General features: G+C 37.8%; 1 protein-coding gene across 2 annotated transcripts in view; it reads left to right on the plus strand.

Moving 5' to 3' along the window:
- Nucleotides 1-18,130, plus strand: part of fndc1 (fibronectin type III domain containing 1) — a 35,840-nt gene extending 17,710 nt beyond the window's left edge. The window contains exons 11-22 of one of the 2 annotated variants that reach the window (XM_069720164.1): nt 146-261; nt 406-517; nt 894-1,235; nt 2,256-2,330; nt 3,314-3,460; nt 6,978-7,214; nt 10,278-10,386; nt 15,093-15,172; nt 15,432-15,461; nt 15,630-15,791; nt 15,882-16,004; nt 17,360-18,130. In XM_069720164.1, coding sequence (XP_069576265.1) covers nt 146-261; nt 406-517; nt 894-1,235; nt 2,256-2,330; nt 3,314-3,460; nt 6,978-7,214; nt 10,278-10,386; nt 15,093-15,172; nt 15,432-15,461; nt 15,630-15,791; nt 15,882-16,004; nt 17,360-17,475 — 1,649 coding nt within the window. In that variant the 3' untranslated portion in view covers nt 17,476-18,130. The remainder of the gene's footprint in view (nt 1-145; nt 262-405; nt 518-893; nt 1,236-2,255; nt 2,331-3,313; nt 3,461-6,977; nt 7,215-10,277; nt 10,387-15,092; nt 15,173-15,431; nt 15,462-15,629; nt 15,792-15,881; nt 16,005-17,359) is intronic. The other variant, XM_069720165.1, reaches the window with a different exon arrangement.
- The last annotated feature ends 4,992 nt before the right edge of the window (nt 18,131-23,122 follow it).

Raw genomic sequence — 23,122 nt, forward strand, 5'->3', positions numbered from 1 at the left:
ATGTTGCTACCAGCTACTGTTTTTTTCAAAAGGTGCAAGGACCTCCTTGAGCAAAAAGTTGTTTGAATATTAGATGACTTCTGATACTGTGATCGTTGAATAATTTTGTAACACAATGACTCGAGTTCACTCCTGTAATTGTCAGGTAAAAATGGACGACCCAATTGGACAGCAGCAAATGATGAAAAGTCGTCATCCTCTCATGGAACAGGCAAGGCTACTGGTCAGAGGTTTATCACTGGACCGGATGGATCCAAATGGGTAATCCAAACAAATGAGTATATTTACAGGAAAAAGTCATGAATAGGAGTATGACTAATTCTCAGTCAGGATAAGACAATAGTTCTCATTTTAGTTATACTTCTACTTAGATTTTTTTTTATATATATATATTTGTCTCTTCAGGTGGTAGATTTGGAGAGGGGGGTTCTTATGAACCAGGATGGGCGAGTCCTTCAGGACTCCCAGGGCGCACCCAAGAGAGTGGTGCTTGGAGAGGATGGACGTACAATTTTTGGTGATATGCCTCAGTCACTTTTATTGAAACATATAGAGCTGAAATGTTATATGAAACAATGTACTTAATTAAATCTTTTAAAATGTTTGCTCACTCATCAGTTAGTGTGCAAGTTAACCAACAGACCAACCTTGGAAAAATCTAGTTTTTGTCACAATTTTCAGTATTTGGTCACCATTTTAAAATAAATACGGTATTACTGTAGCCAAAACCTGTTAAATCATTTGTGAGGAATGGCAATTTGATACTGTACTAATTGGGTATTCAGTGTTTTTATATAAATGGGGTACACTTGGGGTTTACTTATCAACTGCCTGAGAAAAAGTAATGAATATTAAATTTCCTCTGCTCACTCTACCCATTCACCAACCTCCAGACCACATGGGCAGTCCCCTTGTAAACCAGGAAGGGATTGCTCTGTTTGGCCATGGCAGAGATAGCCAGCCTGTCATAAACCCCAAAGACAAGGTCCTCATGGTTGGAGGGAAGCCTCTTCTTGGTTTGAACCTACCTCACCTCAGGACCACCACCACAACCACCGCTCCTACTACCACACCTGAACCCACCACCACTGAGTGGCCCACCACCACTGAATGGCCCACAGAGATGACCACCACACTGTCATACCCAACCTGTCCACCGGGAACCTTCTCCAAAACAGATGAATATGGGTATCCGGTTCTGGAGCCAGAAGGAATTTTGGACTGTTATCCAGAAGGTGAGTCTTCAAATTGAAATTTATAACACGCTGTAGACTCCTTAATCTCAGTAGAGATTTGTGCTACAGGAATGAAACAATATACTGCTTACAATAGTAAGTGCTTCCTGTCTGTACCCACAGAGTCCTATAACTCTACAACTGTGTGCATAACTGGTCAGTGTGCGCGTGTACATGTACAGTACGTATGTCTATGTGAGACCACAGGAACCACATGTAAGTCTCTGGATGGGAGCTTGCTGTGGTCAGAATACTGTGGGTCCAAACACACTACAAGTTGTGTGGACTGAAACACACTTACACACATGCATAAACACAGAATGTGGTGTTATTGTTATTACTGCACACATGAAGAGGAATTTTAAAATAATCAAACTAAACCAAGTTTAAGTCCAAGAGGATCAGATTTGCAATAAACCAAAATATGAAAAAATAGCATCGAAATCCTAACAGTCCTACAGAAAAACAAATATAAAAAGTATAGAACTCTCATAATTAGAAAAAAATCATTTTGTTGTTATTTGTGTTGCATTTTAAACTTCAAGTGCTTTGTGATTTCCCCATTATGGAGTTCAGACAGCATTTTGAACTATAAACAGAAAAGCATTAGCACTGAAGTTATACATAACTGGATGTGAACATTTGAAGGAAGTGAAAAAGTCTTACTTGGTTTAGATCTACAAACAATAAAGTCTTGCTAAGCAATGCAAATATATATATATATATTTTTTTTAACAAATACTGATAATGATATATTTAAGTAAGAACCATATTGAATTATCACTTCATTGTAATTTTTGAGATCCTGTTTTCTTTGTAACAGCAGATAGCGCCCCACAAAAAATATCTAACTACACTGCAAAAACCTCCCATTATAATGCTGACACTGTCTTGTTCATAGTGAGTTTTCTTATATGGATGCGTGGGTGTACATGTCTACAGTGTGTGTATGTGCCAGTTTAGACATGTGTCCATAGTTGTGTGAAATTTATGCTGCAGCTTGTTCTACTTCTCTGACAGAGGACTCCTCAGGAATGGAAATGGACCATATGGTTACAGTGACCATGCTGCCTGATGCTTTATCTCTTAAGAAAGGTATTGGCTGAGTTTGGCTTCGGACCGACCTACCGCCACTGGGCTGGGACAGACTAAACTGCACTGTATGCTCATTGTTTGTTGACAGTTACACTGTTTGTTCTCTGTCTGTTTATCTGTCAGTGGATCTGTTTGCCAGCTATTCCCATCTCTTCCTCTTTGCCTTGCATGTGGTTTTCACATTGTTTCTCCTCTTGTACGTTTGTTTGGGTTGGTCTTGGTTCATTGCTGGGGTTTTGGATATTATCCATTATGGGCTGTTTTTAATCACTTTTATTCCAAAAACTGGACGCATGCTGCATGTGAACTGTATTACTAAGCGGAAGAAAATGCCCTGGCCTATGATCTAATGCAATGTATTTGCTCTTTTAACATTGCCTTGTAATGGAATAGAGGAACCTCAGCTTCAGCCAAACACTAGCTGGATGGAAAACTGCAGAGTTTGGTTGATGTTGCATTTGTAATTTTACTGCAGGTATTGGGATGTCTGAAGGAATCAGCTGCATGTCATATTTTCTGTCTTTCTTGGGTTTGCTAGTGAAGTCACATTGATTGCTACAATATTTTCTTAGCATTTATTTGCAACGGCGCAAAGATGGTTGCATGTGTGTGGACCATGATGTAATACCATGGTCCACTGGTGCAGCACAGGAATTTAAAAAAAAAAAAACAGTGATGAAAGATGAAGGCACTAATTCAATTTCACCCCGAAAACCGCCACATTTGTTAGTTTTGGAGACTTATGAAATGCTTGTTGTCCTCAAGCCCCCCTCACATGGAAAATATGGGAAGAACAAATACAGCCATGGGTATTAGTAAGCTCACACATCTGCCCACAATTAATTAAATCTATCTGACTCATTACACAGATTATGGCAACATTTAGAAAGGATTAATGAAACACAGCAGTTTATTATTAAGTTAGGATGTAAATAATATGAATCTGTTTTGATCAAAAGCTCACTGACACATGTTGTTGCTAGATCATTTTGCTCAGACAACTCTGCCATCACCCACCACCACCACCACCACCACCACTACAGAGATCCCAACTCCAGAGCCAGCCACCAGACCCTTCAACAGAAGCCCTTCATCCAAGTTCGACCTCAGTGGGAAGAAACGATTCACAGGTAAGTCTGTCAACAAATGCATGCTTGTACATACTTACACTTGCCTTAATATGCTCTATGCAGTCGGTCAGACATACTACTGTCCACTGTTAATTGTTGCTGTAAACCGAAAAGAAAAGAAATGATCACATAACTACTTAAATACGAAAGGGTCCCTTTGTGATGAAGCAACAGGGGATCATTACTCAACTCCCCTCTGCTTTATGGTGCTGTATGGTGTCTTTCAGATAATTGTTTCAGTTTATCAGCCCATGGATTCACTATTTTGGCTCTCATACAGTTGTTTTAAGGTACAACAGGAAATTGTTTTCAGGATGGAGCATTTAGAAACTAGAGTCAGATATGCTTCAAATGCTAGCATAGACCCAAAACAGAGCTAAAACGAGAGTGAATATTGGACTTACATTTATCATGTGTCCAAAAACATGAGATGTGTAAATAAGCAACTGTTTGTCACTGTCATGTTTACAGCATGTTTATGCTGCCCCAAGTGGCCCCAAAAACGATATTGTTGGTTCGTTGTAATCTCTTCCAGAAGTTAGCTTTGAGTCTCTATCCTATTATGTATGATGGATCTCTCTTAAGCCCTCTGATAATCAGTAAGATATACTTTTATTTTTATTGACAGAAAAACATCCTGCTCCCAATACTTTAGCTCCTCCCAAGGAGTAAGATAATAAACTTTTCTTATGGTTTTTCTTCCCGAGTTTAACTTTTGGTTTGCAGTGTAGTTTTTTTTTTATTATTGAATATCACATTCAACATAAGCATAATGTACTCTTTTTTATAAGGAACTAAACCCCCATATATGTTATAATTTGACTTCATGTATAGAAAGCCACTCTTTACCCAATACTAGGAGGAGAGTGCATATTTGTTTCTTTGAGATTTGTCAAGTACTAACAAGAATAACAAACATTATCTTTACTTAATAACTTGATAAATAGCAAATGTCTCTAGCCAAGAGAGTCAATAAGCATGATTGACCATGCGGTGTCACGTTTTTTGGGTCTGTCTTTGTGAATGTGTGTGTTCCTGTGTTTGATGAATGTCTCTCAGCGCTGTAAATAACGATGAACTCTGTTTTGTTTAGCGGTGGAGTTAAATTGGATAACAATAAATCTGGCCCTCAATCTCGGTTTTCTTAGCAATGCCTCATAAATCTGTGACTTTCTCAGATGGTACAGTAACAAAAACGAAAAATCCACAAACACACCGTAATTGGATCATAATAACAAAGTTCTTAGAGGACTCTGTTCAGGGTCCCTAGACTTGAGATCCTTGTAAACACCCCCCCCCCCCCCTGCTGTCTTATTACTGGTCCTGTGTGCATACTTTGGTCAACACATGTTGACTCCAGGCTTCAATAATAGATTTACAGCATTTCCCGAACATGATCAATAAATACTTTTAGCACTTGAAGTTTTCATAATGATAATTTCTTTAAACGCAGACGTTTTAGTACTAAGAGCAAGTACTCTTACCGTCCCTGGAGCAGTGTGGTTATCAAAACATAACTCAAAACATGGAGGCAAAGAACCCCATATGTAGCAGAGCAGGTTACATTTCCTACAGTGGACCATTTCACTTACATGGCTGAATGCATGAACCAAGATGAACCAGAACCTGAACTAAAATGTTTATATTTTCATGAAAGCTGTGGAGTGATTTAGTATTGTGATAGTCAAAATCAATGCAGTGCACTATTGCTCATAGTCAAGCTCCAAAAATACCAGAGCCTGCAAATCAATAAGGTCTTTGGTTAGACGCTCCCTGTCATCCTCCTGTTCAAGCCCCTTTAAAGCTGCAGAAGACATTGTACAATTGTTTTCATAGGCTGTGTAGCACTGCCCACGGTGAGTAAATTGACTTTGACATGTAAAATTACTGGAGTGCCCCTTTAATTTAGACTGGTGACAAGGCAGCTAACTCAGATCCAATTGTGGTTGGCATAAAATATTTCACATATTCTGGCCAGTCAGCGTCAAGGTTTATTGATCTGCATGTGAGTGAGCTTCTATGTGAGCTTTGAGTAATGGCTCTACTGTCCCTCATTGACAGATTAAATGTAACATGTCACTGCCATTTATATTGATCTCGTTTGAGACCTTCTAGAGGGAAGATTTATGGCTGTTTTTTTTGTTTGTTTTTTTAATCAGTACAGCATCAGAATTGTCAGCATCATTTGCTCCAGAAGAAGCAATAGAACAATAACTTACTCTGTACACCATCTATCTCAGTAAACAGCCGCTATCTTAAAAGCAATCATCTGAAAGCTATTACCCTCCCATATCCAAAATGAAAATAATAAAAGTTAAGGGTGCTGACCTCAGCAGAGAAAGAAGAGTATGTTGGCTCGATGTGGAGACTTCCTCTGTCCTGTTTATTATAATTTATTTTAGGTCCACTTTTTGAGCCTGCCAGTCTACTGACATGCTTTGTATGAACTGTCTAACAGAGACTTCCTTTGTCTTTTTATCTGTCCCGGCTTGGTTTGACTTGGGTGAATCTAGTCCAAGGCAGACGTGGGACAAAAACTATTAACTAATAATTCTCAGCAGTTGCGTGAATCTGCTCGACCGTAACTTCCAGATGGATGGAGTTTGCCACATTGGATGAGAAAACAAGCAACGGGAAATTTGGATAACTAGGATGTAGATTTATGCCTTACTAGGCTGATTTTAGAGCTGACATGATGTGAACTGTCCAGATACTGTTTCCCATTGACATTTAATCCACGTCAGGCTCACACACGCCAGTTTTCGTCATTGGTTTTGGATTTGGTTTTTCAACAAGACAGTGTGTTTCTTCAGGGAGGTGCTTTTAGCATTTAAAAATGATCACATGACCAAAGCATAACATCTGGATCTTCCACGTGCGTGAGCCTGCACAGTTCCACTGTCCAGAAAAATACAACCTTACAAGCACCTTGCGATTACACAGATACATAAATCTGCTCACCCTGATGGCAGGTCTATGAATGTGTAGTACAAAGGCCACATGACTGCATATACACATACAGTAGGAGCATGTAGCAGCCTAATGCAAACAGCATAACAGTCTGCGAGTTGATGTGAAGATACTGACATGTGTTAGACTCTTGGCACTCACAGAAGCACAATCATCTGGGGAGGTGGGAGCGACTCCAGGCTGTGGTGGTTCCCTCCAAATACCAGACAGACTAGGAATTATGGGATATCTAAAGTATTCACAGCTGTAGGTCTTGCTCACATTGCCAGAGTCACTGAAAACAAATAAATAAAGTAAATTAAGAGGAGAAGAGAGGAGAAAAGTAAAGTAAGGGGACAGTCACCTGAGGAAAACAATATATATATCAAGAAAGCACAAATTATATTAAAATGACTGTAACTGGAAAAATGTAAATGGAAGAGTAGTAGTATGTTTTGAATTCTTTTCATTTGTCCATTGAAGAACAATCTTTTTTCTTTATATTCCTATTATAAAAATTATTTTGCCTATATTTACATGATTTTCCATCATATTTTCCTGCCACCAGCTCCCTATTTGAACTACATCCAAAAGGACCCTACTGCACCTTGCTCTTTAACAGAGGCTCTGGAGTACCTTCAGGTTGACATACTGGAAGACCTGATAAAGAAGGACAGTGAGACGGTCAATCAGAACCAGCCTCCGAAAAACAAGCCTCATAACCTCACTGTGGTCGCCATGGAAGGTTGCCACTCCTTCATCATCCTGGACTGGGCCCGCCCCCTGCAGGGTGACATGGTGTCAGGTAAGAAACTTTGTTTTTACAGAACTCAAAGTCATTTTTAAAATGATTAATTGTTACTCCATCATTACACAAATTGTACATTGGCATGTTGGTTTTTGCTCATACTTTAAATCAAAATTGTGAATAGAAAAAATAAGTTAAAGTTGTACTTACCCAACATGTAGCACTTCTAGTTTGATCGATGCTGTATGTGTTTGAACGCTGTAAATTAAGTGGGTTAGCCATTGTTTGGTCTCATTTGATTTTGAGATCTCCCTACACTAGCCCATGACTTCAGTTCCTCAGTTATGTTAGTTAGTTAAGGAGAAGTTGAAGCTGAAGTTACAAAACTACTTGCTTCTGTCAGTCTGGTCAGAAGAGATGGGGCAGTACATAACTATCGCTGTGTGCCTGTTAAAAGTCAGCAGTGCACCATGTAGCTTGACAGCATGTCTGCAAACAACATACTCAAATGTCAGTGAAATGCTACCATGGAAACCACCCATCCAGAGGTGTCATAGTTTTATTTCTTTCCAGAAAACCTAAGGAAAATTCAAATTTTAGTTTGACTTAGGAGCCACACAAGTGTGTTTACATTCATAACAACAGAAGGGCCACAAAGAGGCAAAAAAAAGGATATGTGTTTAAATTTGACTGTGAAGTCCAAAACTACCTGGCGATTCTCTTTCATCAACTTTTAATCAGCAGATACCTTTAACATGCCACCAGCACCCTTCTGGACTGACTTTTAAGAACTCAGTCCTGCAGTTTATTGTTAATAAATCATCCAAAAAACACAGACTGTGCTGAAACCATGAAATAGAGGTTGCTCTCCTACCGTTTCTCAGGGAAAATCAAGATTCCTTTGACCTAGAAATTGACACATGGAAAAAAGGGAATCGAGTGGGGACTGAAGATAAGAGCTGATTATATGAGACATGGTGGACTATCAGAGGTAGCAGTCTGGCCAGCTAGAGAGGCAATGTGTTTTCTTTGGCAGGGAAACACAAGCTCCTGGTCATGCTGTGGAAGGGTTCCTCCTCTGATTTGTAAAACAGATACAGATAGATGGTCAGCAGTGTCACTGATGTTTTCTTATTCTCTCTCTTTCCATCTGCTCTCTTTGGTGTTTCCTTTCTGCTCACTGCTCACAAACTTGTTATTACTTTGTTTGTTTGGACTTTTTGGAACTTGATAACTATTTTTTTTTCATTTAAAATAACTTAAAACACAACTTTGGGGAATTTACTGTGTTTCTTATAGTCAACAAATCCTGTGAAGAAATGACAAGCAACAATGAACTGATCCTATATTGTCAGCATGATTTTAATTAATCCTCTGTAAAGCTCCATTGCTGTCCAACAAAATACATCACTGAGCTGCAGACTTTTACACTTTAACTTTCCCAAAACTGAAGACTGTGAAGCTGTTTCGAAATAAACATGTCAGAGAAAACCAACAAAGTATATCCTTTAAAGTTTTATCTTACATGTTGCATTCCAGAAACTAACTGTTCTTAAGTGTTGTGACATTAATGTCGATTGTTTGGTTTTTTTTAATGAAATATAAAACAACCAGGAAAATGCTGTTTTCTTTGAAATTATGAATGACATCAAAAATTATTTCCCTCAATTGTTTAAACTTTCAGCCTTTCTAACTTCTAATGGGAAATTAATGTGAATTTCCTACACACAAAGGCAAGAATGGAATATATCATATACAGGATACATTATCTGACACACATATGCTGGTGCAGTTCACACATGCAGATCCAATCACAAGGCACTGTTTTAATTATTAGGGCGGCGTGTTTGCACAACCGTGCCTTATGACTTATGGGTCACGGCTTTTAAAACAAGTGGATGGAAACAGCTGCGAGCGTGTGGTTAAGTGAGTTTTCACCTGAAACCCATGTCTGGTTCCATTTCTGTGATGAATTGATGACCTTTTCCTTTAAAGGCTTTGGGCAAAACGTACACATTATTCACTGAGTATTATACATGTTGCTTTTGGCTCTGTGCACCAATTTCCAGGGAAACCTTTGACAAATTAAAGTACAGGGAAAGATACTCTGCACATAGCACAGAGGCAGATGGCAAATACAAGATGCTACTACTTTATGAAACCTCAGTTTAACTATGTAAAATGGAGAAGGAATGAAACCCCAAAAGAAGAAAAACAAAGCGGCTAGTATTTCCCTTCTCTCCTGTCAGCAGCCAGCTGTGTTGGTGTGACTCCAGTAAAAATAGAGAGTAAAACTCAGACATCCAATAGAAACAGTTGGTAGTTTGATGTGTGGCAGAGCCAGTCTCCCTGGTTTTGACATGAATGATTGAGGGCCTTGTGACCTCAGGTTACTTCGCGGATTCTGAGGATTAGTCTGTACGAAGAAGAAAACAGAAAGAGAGTTAGGCAGGTTGGAGGACGGTCAGAATAAACTACAGAGGATGCCAGAAGGGTCGTTTTTCTTGAGTTAAATGTATGGTAGACCACCTACTGTCACAAAGCAAATTAATTCATTGAATAAATGTTGGTACTTTATAAATCATCAGTCATAAGTCATGCGACTCCAATTTGGGGTTTGCAGGCTGCAGTAGTACATTACAGATACATTATAAGCCTTTTTAAAGAAATAGTTTGACATGAACTGTAAATATGAAGCTACCATCAGCAGCCAGCTGGATTAACCTCATCACCGCAGGGTTGCCAGGCTACCAGGGCAGTCCAGGAAGTTACTGCGCCCAGTCAAGAAATGATCGGGAACATAACCCATAAAAAAAACATGTGATTTTTACACCTTGGTTTGAACAGTGCCCAGCTTAGCCAGCTGGCTTTCAGTGGTAACGTTATAACTAAGAGAGTGGTATGGATTCCTTCATCCCACTCTTGGCAAAAGAAAAGTGAATAAGCGTATCTCTTAAACTGTCAAAACCTTTCTTTCATACTAAACTTCAGGGTGATGTTATGTTTCACATAGGACTTTACATAAGCATACACAGTCTCTTCATTTCTAGCTGCTTCTCCAAAGTATCTGATCTCCATTTTTTAACAACGATTGCACATGTTTTGTATTGTTCCCTGCAGGCTACATGGTCCACAGTGCTTCCTATGATGATGTCCTAAACAACCGGTGGTCCTCTAGAGCCTCCAGTGAGACACACCTGCCAGTGGAAAATCTTAAACCCAACTCTAGGTAACACATATTATTCAGTATGTTTTTATTTGTATCACTGTACACCATTTATGAATAACCCGACAGTAGGTGTATGTGTGGAAAGATGTTGATGTTTGCACATCCACCACACTCTTAGGTGCAGTGATTTGCAGTAACACTTCACACGTGGGAGTCATAGAAAGCAGGAACAGCAGGAGCTGCCTTATAGAAATAAAACACATTAGTTACCCATGTTTTCCACGTGATCACATGTATGATACATTGGGAAAATGTGTAGAAAGGTTTTCACATGAAAATCTGCATGGGCTTCACACATTACACAATGAAAACGTTCCAAAAACACATTTCCCATGGGCAGAATAGAACTGCACATGTTTCACATGTGCACAATTGCATGTGTATTTGGTCACGTGATCACAGGAGTTCTTGCACATGTGAAATTCATGTGTTTTTTCTGATATGATTTCATGTATGCATGTGTATGTGTATGTTGTCTGTTGGAATATGGACTAATGTGATATGAAACGAGGCTGACACCGATCAGAGCAGAGTGTGAGTTGGATGCTGTAGCACTGATTAAACTCTCAGAGCGAAGGAAATGAGTTTGGCTGAATGGAAACCGTTCTGAATCTGATGTGACATGCTGTTGAAACCTTGGAAAATTCAGTGGAATGTAAATACAGCACATACTATCTGACACTTGCACACAGATACAGCCATCACTGTCTGTTTCAGTTATTAGAGCATGTTTCCACAACCATGTCTTACAAGACTCAGGTGACCGTTTTCAAAATAAATGCATGGAAATATGAACCCAATAGATGAGGGCTGCAGTTCTGGATTTCTTTTTCATTCACCTGTACTTTTATGGTTTTCTGCTTCAAGATTTTATGTTGCTGTGACATTTTACAAGTTACTTTTTTTAATCATTCCTTATTTTTCCTAAATTTCTTGATTTATTTGAACTGGAGATTTGATAAACAATGTACATGTGTGTTTTGTCTCATTTAAAAATGTATGTTAGTTAGATTTAATTTGTCTTCTGCTATTCATTAAAAAAAAAAAGTGATAAGCTTTGGCATGTGCTAGACACTAGAATAAAGCAAGGCACGTTTATTTGTATAGCACATTTCAACAACAAGGCAATTCAAAGTGCTTCACATAAAACCATTAAAAGCATCAAAACATAAGGCAAAAGAAAAGGACATTTAAATACAATTAAGAACATTGATTAAAACATTAAGCAAGCTAAAAAAAAATAGGATTAAAGTTACAGTGCAGTTTAAGACATCCTCAAATCTGGTTCAGTGAAAGGCAGCAAACAGAAAAGTCTTCAGTCTTGATTTGAAGCAGCTGAGAGTTGCAGCAGACCTGCAGGTTTCTGGGAGTTTGTTCCAGATATGTGAAGCATAAAAACTGAACGGTGGTTCTCCATGTTTAGTTCTGACTCTGGGAACAGAAAGGAGACCCGTCCCAGACGACCTGAGGGGTCGGGATGGTTCATAAAGTAGCAGCAGATCAGAAATGTATTTTGGCCCTAAACCATTCATTGCTTTATAAACCAACAGCAGGATTTTAAAGTCAATTCTTTGTTTGACAGGAAGACAGTGTAAAGACTTCAGAACTGGAGTGATGTGATCCACTTTCTTGATCTTAGTGAGGACTGTAGCTGTCTGACTGACTTTTTACAGAGACCCTTAAATACACCGTTACAGTAGTTGAGTCTACTGAAGATAAATGCAGGGACAAATTTTTCCAAATCCTGTTGAGACATAAATCCTCTAATCCTTGATATATTCTTCAGGCGATAGTAGGCTGACTTTGTAATTGTCTTGATATGGCTGTTCAGATTGAGGTCTGAGTCCATGACTACACCTAGATTTCTGGCTTGGTTTGTGGTTTTTAACATCAGTGATTGAAGCTGAGCGCTGACTTTCAATCGTTCTTCCTTGGCACCAAAAACAATTACTTCTGTTTTATCTTTGTTTAATTGAAGAAAATTCTGGCACATCCAGTTGTTCATTTGTTCAATGCATTTACAGCCCTTATATGGGATTATAGTCCCCTGGCGATATAGTTATGTAAATGTGTGTGTTGTCTGCATAATTATGATAACATACAGAATAAAGGTGAAACTGCTATCAGGCTTTATGTCATATAACACACAGTCAATCAAAGTCCTCACTGGAAAAAACACATGTTTTTTTTGTCTGGGTGAGGTGAGGTGAGGTGAGGTGAGGTGAGGTGAGGTGAGGTGAGGTGAGTGGTCCACACATGGGCTGCAGTCAGTCAACAATATACACAAATTCTGTAAAATCTTCTGACTTCCCAACAGATTATATATGTATGCAACTAACCACATACTGTCTTAAAAGTCCAGTTGAGGCACCCATGTGGCCCTCGAGATAAACGTTTGCAAACAACATAACCATATACATTAAAAAAACTGATAACCAATTTCAGATGTGTGTGTTCATCAAGTATCCTTAAGGCCAGCAGAAGCATGAATCGACTCAGGTGTTGTGATAGGTCATCTTGGACTGCAGGAAACAAAAAACCTGCTGCTGAACACAAACACTACACTTGCGTGCAAGGATAACATTTTCTAAGAGTTTGCAAAGAAGGTTTTCCTCCCTGGCAACCGGTTTGTATTCAAGATCATGGGATGGTTTATGGGACAGTGTTGGTATTTCCCATGCTGGAGGCTCCTCCTGGTTGCCAGAACTATTGAGCTACTGACTATTGAGCTACAATAACACAATAACACAATAATTTCTCCAAAAGACTCCTCCAGCTCCGCTGTCACAAGGACAGATACAGGAGATCATTCCTGCCGACCGCAATAAGACTTTACAATAACTCACATCTGGCAAAATCCATCACACAACAATAATACTTTTGTCTGTGTTTCTTGGTTGTTTGTATATAATATATATAGATATATACTATACTGTATATACTCTGCATTTTATATTTAATATTTTTTTACTGCTATTTTATTGCTTTCTATTATTCTATTATTATCTTATTGCTTCTGTATGCTGCTGTAGCGAAAAAATTTCCCCTCGGGGATTAATAAAGTAACTACCTAACCTAACCTAACCTAACCTAACCTAACCTAACCTAACCTAACCTAACCTAACCTAACCTAACCTAACCTAACCTACTAAACAAAGCTATGTGTGCAAACGTGTGGAAAATGTCCTTGCATTTGCAAGCTTTCCTCTTCTTAAGACTAAGTAATTTACTATATGTGTAGATGCCTTATTATATCACAGCTCTTCTCAAATTAAAAACTACTTTGCATCAGACTTGAATTGGCTGACTATTGATACCGAACAGCTACATAAATATTGGATTTGAGAACATTGCCTTCCAGTACTTCGACTATAAAAATGGAATTGAATTACTCAAGACTATAAAACGTTTTATTCCTCACTGTAAGAATCCTTTGAGAAATAAGAAGTTTTAAATTTGGAGCAACTATTTTGATAGGGGATTAATTGGTTTCAAGCAGAAATGCCAAATGTTTCAGGGTTTCAGTTTGTCAAATGTGAGAATGTTTGGTTTTCCTTGTCTGTAAATTGGTTTTCGTTTGATTTTGATTGGACGAATCAAGACATTTGATTACATCAATTTGGGCTCCAAGAAGAAGTGATGGGCAATTTTTTTCAATTGTTCTTTAGTATTTTATTTCTCAAACAGCTAATCTAGAAATGACTAAAATGGGTAATTGATACTAAAAATGATCATTGGTTTGTTCAGTTATACTAATGCTTTACTTTCTGAATGTATGGAAAAGACTCCAAGATCTTTGTACTGAAAGTATGAAATAGCTAGCTTGTTTTGATGTTGGGTTTTGTTGTCTAATCTCTTTGTTTTAGATTATGGTTTGCATTTTCTTTCTGCTTACTCAAATTTCTTCTTCACTTTTGCTTTAATTACATCATCTCTCTGCAGCTGCATTTCTTTCTTCTCTCTCTGGTGACATATTTTGATCAGCGTCATCACGTGGCCGGGGTGATTGGATCCAGGCCTTGTGGCTGTATGCGGTGAAAGTTTTTGCCTAGAAATTGACGGACCGTAAACCTACTGTATGTGACCTCGCAGAGTGGAAGAAAGCTCGTATGCACCAGTCATCTACAGTGGAAAAGTTTGCAGAATCTTGAAGTTGACTCTGGTGTTGTTTTTAATCTGATTGGATTTTATAATTCTTCAACCACCTGGAGACAAAATGAGCTCAGTTCACGTCTCTGTTTTACTCTTTGGCAATAAAGCTTGTGCCATATAGTAAAGCTCTTGGTGAGAAGTTTTTCTTTTGAGTATACACTCTCTCCCTTTAGCCACCTTTGTTTCCACTCTCTTTCAGCTTATATTTATTTCTGTGCTTTGCATTTTCCACATCCTTCCCTTTTGCTTCTATTCATTCTTACCCTGTCCTCTTATCTGTTAATCTTCACTTTTTTTCTACGTCTCTTTTCTCCACTGGTCTTCTCTCCTTCTCCCTTCAACATGAGCCATTTTATTGTGCTGCGCTCACTTTGGAATCGCACGAGTATAAATCGGACTACTCTTAAATCAGCCGGGCTGAAGCATGCCAAGTCATCTGCTATGCTCATAATCATTTTCCTCGCCTTTAACCAGTCACAACAAAGCTGGCCGAAAGATACTTTAACGACAAAATCTCACTTTAAATGAAAACATTGTGGTCTGTTTTCATCCAGATACTACTTCAAAGTGCAGGCCAAGAATGTGTTTGGTCTGGGACCAGTCAGCGATACACTCACCTATGTCACGGAATCAGGTGTGTATCCTGTCCACACCTGCAAACATAAACCTTGAAATGCACGATTAGTTCAAACCCTCAGCTCTATGTTTTCTTTCTTTACTCTCCAAAAATAAGTTTTATTGCAATGCGTGATATCCACATTGAAAACCATCCCTGCAGTGAAGTAGAATACCAGATGTACACTGAATTACACACTACAGTGATTTTTCATTGCATTAAATTTGCATTGCTGTCTTTTTCATTTGTGGTGAAATGTTTACATTCTTTCTTTCAGATGACCCTCTGCTCATTGAAAGACCACCTGGTGAGTATGTACACTGACAACACATCTCTAATATAACGTCAACAAGTCATGCTCTATACTGAAGCTGCACTGAGATCCAAAATTGAAAGCTTTCGTTCTTTCAAACATCAATCCAGGACCAAGTCGGGCCGTTTTGATGCCTCTCCTCTGTTTGTCTCTGCTCCTCAGGTGGAGAACCAATCTGGGTTCCCTTCACCTTCAAGTATAACTCGATGCACAGCAGCTGCAAGGGCAGCCAGTACGTCAAGCGGACTTGGTACAGGAAGTTTGTGGGAGTAGTTCTGTGCAACTCCCTACGATACAAAATCTTCATGGGAGACGGGCTAAGAGGTAACATGTCCTTATATAATACTAATCGTCGTAAATAATCCACATTAAATAAGTGAAAATGTCCTAATAACTGTTCCTCTCCCCCCACAGAGCCGTTCTACAGTGTAGGAGATACCTTTGGCCAGGGAGAGGACCACTGCCAGTTTGTAGACTCCTACAGGGATGGAAGGACGGGCCCGGCCTACCTCTCAAATAATCTGCCCTCAGCACAAGGTAAACAAGAACACATGGCACATATGAAGCTTCTATTGTTAGACTGAGCCTAATAGCACTTTTTTTCTATGCAGGCTGGCGCTTTGGCTCTATAGTGGACCAGCTGTATTTTATCTATGCAAAGATGCAGAATAATGTTGAAATGAATACTTGTTAAAGGGATTTGCATGTTTTAGCCCAAACCTCACATGCTTTTTATTACTCCGAAACATTTTTCTAATTATACCATACCTTCTTTTATTTGTCCTGTAACTCTGCATGCTAGAAATGCCCAAATTCACAATATTGTTTTTCAAAACTTTAACTATTTGCTTAATCTTTACCTTCTGGATTTGATTTCCCAGCAACAGTGTAGGGACATTCCAATTTTTGTAAACTTTCAAATCTCCAGTGCCGCAGCTTGTTTGTGTTGTTATATTTACAAGATAAGGCTGCTAATTTTCTCTGTTTAACTTCTTTTCAACAAAGCCTAAGGAAAACAGTAATGTGTTTATTTGTCTCAGGACTTTTACACCTCCTTATGATGTTTCCTATTAGCAAACTTATGGGTTCCAACAGATGATGTAATTAAACAGAAGTTTTGTAAAACCAGTCACAATATATTGTTTAATTTTGGTAAAAGGCTTAGTAATTAACTTAAACAGCTGGATGATGTCATTTTTTATTAAATATTACTCAAACAGGAGTAAATAATGCATTTGCTGTGGACAATTCCCACCTATAAAACACTTTTGTTGTGCTACCTTAAGTATTTTTACAGCAGAACAATGTACAGTATATGGGATTACCTAAAAATAAACCCCCTATTTGTCATAATAAAGGAACATGTTACCCAGCACAACAGCGATTGAGAGAATGGTAAATGGACAAAACTTTTTATAGCATTTTTCTAACCGTATGTTAAGTCTTGATATATGACTATCTCAGGCTGTATTATATTAATGTGTGCAGATGCACATTCATTTTCATTCACCTGATTTTCACCCGTTTTCAATTTGCACATTCAAATCAAAGTTTGTCAAAAAGTTAGTCAATACAAATAAAAGTGGCCAAGTTCATGCATGTGATTTAATGTTCACTGGTGAGATGCCATTTTCATTTGTTTGAGGTTTGACCAGCACTCTTTTCATTACATTGTTTAACTTTATCTCACGGTCTTCTTCTACAAAGGCTTAATGGCACCTGACTGGAGAAGTGACATCACATACTGTTTATCATTATGCATCTATGTCCTAATATTCAACAGCAGTCGACAGAGACGTACATTGTTTTGTTTAAATCTGCTAATTTATTTTAAATTTGCTCTCAATATCAATGGAAACCTGCCCAATATTTGTTTTATTTTTCTGTTGCAGGATATTATCGTGCCTACAGACAGGAGCCAGTTTCATTTGGAGTTATTGGCCGACGTACACCCCATCCATTCGTGGGCTGGTATGAATGCGGGGTGCCCATTCCTGGGAAGTGGTAACACAGGAAGGGAGGATGAGACATTGTTACCAAGGGTAACCAAAGGCTGTCACCTTCGCTGGCCCTGCCCTTAAAAATGACTTTTTCCTGCCACCACGAAAAGACACCACTACGAATTTATTACAGCTTCACAGACAGAGAATATAGTACTTTTTAAACAACTCAATGTATATCATTACAATGCACTTTTTATATAGAGCAGTCTGTATATGAGGAAAAAAGAAGCATGTATACTTTTGCTTTGTTTAACTCTTGTCTCAAAGTGTCCTTGTACTATTCCCAACTATCTCAGAGACAGGTCCTTATCCAGTGTTATTTATCTCATCAGTAATGCAACACATACAGTTTAACCAGTAGCAATGGACCAAAGTACAAGCTGCAAAGTAAACTGTAAGAATGGGCACTTAATGTGTGTATAGGTCTGTTAATTTTCAGTCGTGACATTTATATTTCCTAATGTAACACCTTCTGACAGCTACTTTTGGTTTGTTTATTTTTGTCCTGAAACCATCATAGTTATTTTTTACACCAGAATTCATTAAAAGTTACTATGTAAGTTTTGTATGTATACGGACAAAGAATAAAAGACCAAATATTTGCTCAGGAACTGTGGGAGATTGAATAAAGGTGCTATGAAAACCACAGCAATCCAAAAACATGAATCATATCATAAGTTTTTCCGGCAGCCACATTCTTTTCTAGCAAAAGCTTCCACACGTGATCCAGATCTACTTAATCAACCTCATGGAAGGTTTGAGTCAATACAAGGTGAGCCAGTTGGAACACCAACTGTTATGAGGTGATGAAACGTCAAAAACAACATAAAAAACAAAAACAACACGAGGCAGGTGATAGAGAGGAAAAAAAAACAACTCAGAAAACACCTGGTCGTGAGCAAGAAATGGACTAACCTATTAGCTGTGAGTAAACACACTGCCTGTAAATATCCAGGTTTCAAATGTGGAAATTAACTAAGTACAATTAGTCTATGTGAAATTCTCATATTTTAGTACTTAAGTGTTAGAACTAAACTTCAAATGAAATATTATTCTAATGTACTTCTTCTATCTTCGTTGAGTGTTGTGAAATATTATATTCAAATATTGTACATTTTACTCCATTACAATTACCTGGCAACTATAGCAAAAAAAAAAATTCAAAATTAAGGCTTTACAATTCATTACAATCTAATAATATAGAATACATATGTCACTCACAGGGGCCATCTTTCTGCAGAGTGAGTGTTTTTATTCAGCACAGAAGGATGTAATTCACATCAACTAAAAGCAACAGTGCCACACTGTCAAAAATTATATATTGCAAGTAAAAGTTCAGCATTGAAACCACTTAAGTGAAATGAATATAAACTGCAAAATCTATAAGGCCAAAAGAAAAAATCATCATTGATAAAAATGGCCCCTGTGGGTGTTTTGTTATTAAGCTACATATTACTGCTGGATTTTTATAACACATGATAACAACATGTTTTATGAAGAAAAATATGTAAAAAATCATATTTATGAAATCATTTTATGCTTTGTGTGTTAATTCAGCAAAATAACTAGAAGCAATAAACTGCATGTAGAGGATAAAAAATAAAAGGAATTACTGAAGCACCTCAAATTCAAATGAATGTCTTTAGTTATATTACACTGCCAATTTACATTTGATAGATTATAAAATCAAATGTACTCTTCTGATAATACTTTTGTTCCACTATCTAAGAAGGGTTATGAATGTAGAATTTGATTTGTAACTAAGTATTTTAACAATTTGTATTTATACTTCAGTAAAAGCTCTGAATACTTTTTTCACCACTGCTTAACACAGGATCCACATCTGCACTGTTACATTTGGAGAGATTTTCAGTGGAAGTTTGTTGAACAGATTATCTCCGATATATTCCAGATAATATGAAACTGAATATTAATATGTATCGTTTCTACATTTGGATAAAATTGTTCCCAACGAATAGGCTGTTGAAAATGAATTACGCTCCAATTTGTGTAAATTAACTGTGACCAATAGGAAAAAGTATAATCATAAGGGGTGACGGCACCACAATAAGGCAGTTGGAAAATCTTTCACTGATAAAGCTGAATGAATTGGAAGGTACTTTATTTTTGTTGCTTATTCATCAGAAATATATTTACAAGCTATTTCGATTAACTTTTAGCCGTGAGATCGACCCAGCGCTGCCCTTTTCAGATATTGCCTCAAAATTATTACAAGCATTTTTCAGTCTGTTTTGACTCTAAGTAAAATTGATGATATCCAGTAGCAGACAGGTTATTCATTGTCGCCACATAATGGGCAACTCTGCCTCACAGAAAATGTTAACATATCACTCTTATTAATCCCTATTGTTCCTCGGAGAATGGAAAAAAAAAGTCTCTTTATAACCTGCAAGAGCTGGGAGACTTTGACATGCTGTTCATCAATAACTACTACACCTAATCCTTCTCATACTATCATGTTGATTGTGGTTGTGATTCTAATTTTATTCACATCTGTGCAAGAAATATAGTAAATAGTGCAGAAAAAGCTTGGTTCTTACATTCCTTACAACCGCCCTACAATCTCTTATCTGAGGAGTGCAGACAGTATCTTGTTGAAGTTGGCTCCAATATGCCATGGCAGTCAGATTTAAAAGACATTAATTGCAGTGGGAGTTCTGGAAGGGCATAACGTATTTCCCCTGAGCAACGATTGAGAGATAAAGGCTGTTCTTTGGAGTCATAGCAGACCAATTTGTCACCACTCTAGCAGCCAAAGATAACCATTAAGACAATAAAAAACAATATTAATCTGTATTGATGTAAGTGGTCTCTGATGACAACGACCGGAGGAGCTGAGATAGAGAGAAAATAAGAAAAAGAGAAGAGAAAAAAGGAAAAAGGTTGGCCACGAGGACAAACACACCTCATAAACATATGTACATGAAGGCTACCACATCTGCTACAGATGTTAGAGAGGATATAGTCACTGTCTGCATGTGTGTCCTGGTCAGAAATGATGAGGGCTGTCAGGGGGAATAAGCAAAATAGATAAACCATAACCAATATGACAAGACGATGTATAGCTACGAGCAAGAAAACAAGACGGTGATCCAAGTTTCAAACTCTGCACCACTGGCTTCCACATGCAGGAAATTGCATTTTGGAAAGATGTTAAATCAGAATTTAGAGCATGTGATGCTCAGACTTGTAAATGATGCACCATGCTTAAACTTTTCATTACAATAAAACAAAAACTATTGAATTTTGACTTTCTGAAACTAAAACAGCCCCAACATCTGGTTTTCAAGGAGATTTCTAATAAGATGGCACATTGCTTTCAGGAATCCAGTTTTAGAGAAATATTGAACTAACTAAACACACAGGGGGCTCAGTATCACTTGGTTTAAGGGCTATATCATCAAGTTCACTACAACAGAAGACTCACTCTGACATATCAGCCTATCAAGTGTTGTTTTTTTAACCTAAAATGTTGACAACACAAGGCACATGGGCATGTTAGACAGACACACTCTCGAAACAGCCAAATTTAAGTTAGCCGTTTGCCCAGCCAGAGTATAGTAGGTGATAATTTGGTTTAAAATGAAAACCTGCTGGCTAATTAACATCACAAGCCTTTCCACTGTGAAAAATAATAATGACAACTGATGTTAGTTTACCATATTAGCTAGCATTAACTAGCATACTAAGCTACAGAAAGTAGGTGAGCGGTCAGTTTGCTAGCAGAAGTAAACAGAAAATGGGCGGATATATGAAATGTTTATAGTTATAGGTAAATATAACCTATAATAATCAACATATTTGGTCATGAGTATCCAATATTTTGGGGAAAAAAAAAAAAAGTATCAGCGCAAGTTGGTTTCATGCGATTCACTCAATGTCTAAAATTGTCCTTGTGAATCAATGGAAGCACATTTTTCATCGTTGGCTTGTTTTCTTACAAATGTTAAACTCAAAAATCAAGCAAATCACAGCACTGGGACTTCAGGGTGTCAGGTGAAGTAAGGGGTTGGTTGTTGTGTTCCTACCAAAGTTGTTGATGGATTTTACAGCTCTGGTGACTTTCTCGCTCTTCAGCATTAGATTTTGGACTGAATACTGGATTGAGATTTGTTGCATCTGCTTTGATCAAGAGATGAGGCCAAAAGATGACATCAGAAGACAGAGGGAAGACTAGGTGGCCTCTATCACTCATGCACACATATACAAAACACACACACACACACACACAAACACAGTCTTTTAAATTAGTCCAAAGATGTTGAAATGTTTGTTTTTTCTCAGCCAAGCTAACACTATGATACCCATCCATAATGACACGGCACTAAAACATCATATGTCAGCTATTTTCCAGGACTCGTCAGATCATCTGTAATAGTTTTCAGTCAAGGTCTGTGCACAGAGCAAACTACTGATCCTTTATATATATATATATATATATATATATATATATATATATATATATATATATATATATATATAAAGGGGAAAAGGCCACGCTTGCATGATTGAGTCCAGGCCCAGCTGACTTTCCACACATGGATCTTACATTATGAATTCAGCTACTTTTCAAACAGCTTCTCGTTGCCAGTAAGTTACTCCTGGTGTTATTGTGTTGATTTACAAAGAGCTCATCTCCATACGTTTGAATATAGCACAAAATTGCTTAATTAATAACATTAAAATCTCAAGAGAAAAAAACCATATTGTGGGTTTGAAAGAATGCAGACCTTCTAACTGTTTTCCATTTGCTTCTTTTTTTTCTTCTTTCTGATAGAAGTGGGTCACACGCTATTTGGGCTGGAAAAAGTTAGACTTCATTCTAGAGCACTGAAATCATCGCTAGAAGAATCAGTCGAAGGTTAGAGGAGAGAAAACCAAGAGACCAGAAAAAGGTGAGAAACAGATACTCAAAACCGAGAACTTTACAAGCAATGTCATATTTTATTTCTGTTATTTGTGTATGGAACTATTTAGGGAACCAATACTTAACAGATAATAAAACTATTGCCCTTTTTTTTCGACATCCAACAACACTTTCTCACAAAAGATTTGTGTCTCCTATAGAATATACAGCTTGTAACCAATTCCATTTGTTTTTCCAAGTATTTGTGTACAAGGTGTTGAAGCAAAATGCATTCCACATAGGATTATGGCTGCAGCGGCGTGTTCTATGATAGCATTTCTACCTTCATGGTTGCTGCACATCACTGCCAAATGTTGAGTCTAGACAGATGTCTTGAATTAAAGAGTTACATTTTTTGAAGACTATTAATTGGACAAGTGTAAACAAGCTTTTTTTTGTACATTATGAAACTGAATCTATTGCTTTCTGTTGCTGTTTTGCTTTGAGCAGATTCTACTCAAGGTGGAAAAGGAAACTGTCCAGAGTTTGAAGGTTTATAGCAGCTCTGTGTGGCTACATAAAAAAAAGTTACATGTATTGGAAGGGGAGCCGCAGCGACTGGATAGAGGGTGTACACAGTCCAGGGCAGTATCGTGTATCCTCAGCAGTATCTATTGGGATGACAGGACCAGATTGCACAAACAGAAGCCATAAACAACAGGGAGACAGAAAAAATGGCCTGTCCCCTCTGAACAAGCTTTTCATGTTCAAAAAATAAAATAATA

The sequence above is a fragment of the Brachyistius frenatus genome, unplaced genomic scaffold (assembly GCF_029030835.1).
Source record: "Brachyistius frenatus isolate BFR_SWC_R1_liver_20210118 unplaced genomic scaffold, ASM2903083v1 Contig_235, whole genome shotgun sequence".
In the NCBI taxonomy this organism is placed as follows: Eukaryota; Metazoa; Chordata; class Actinopteri; family Embiotocidae; genus Brachyistius; species Brachyistius frenatus.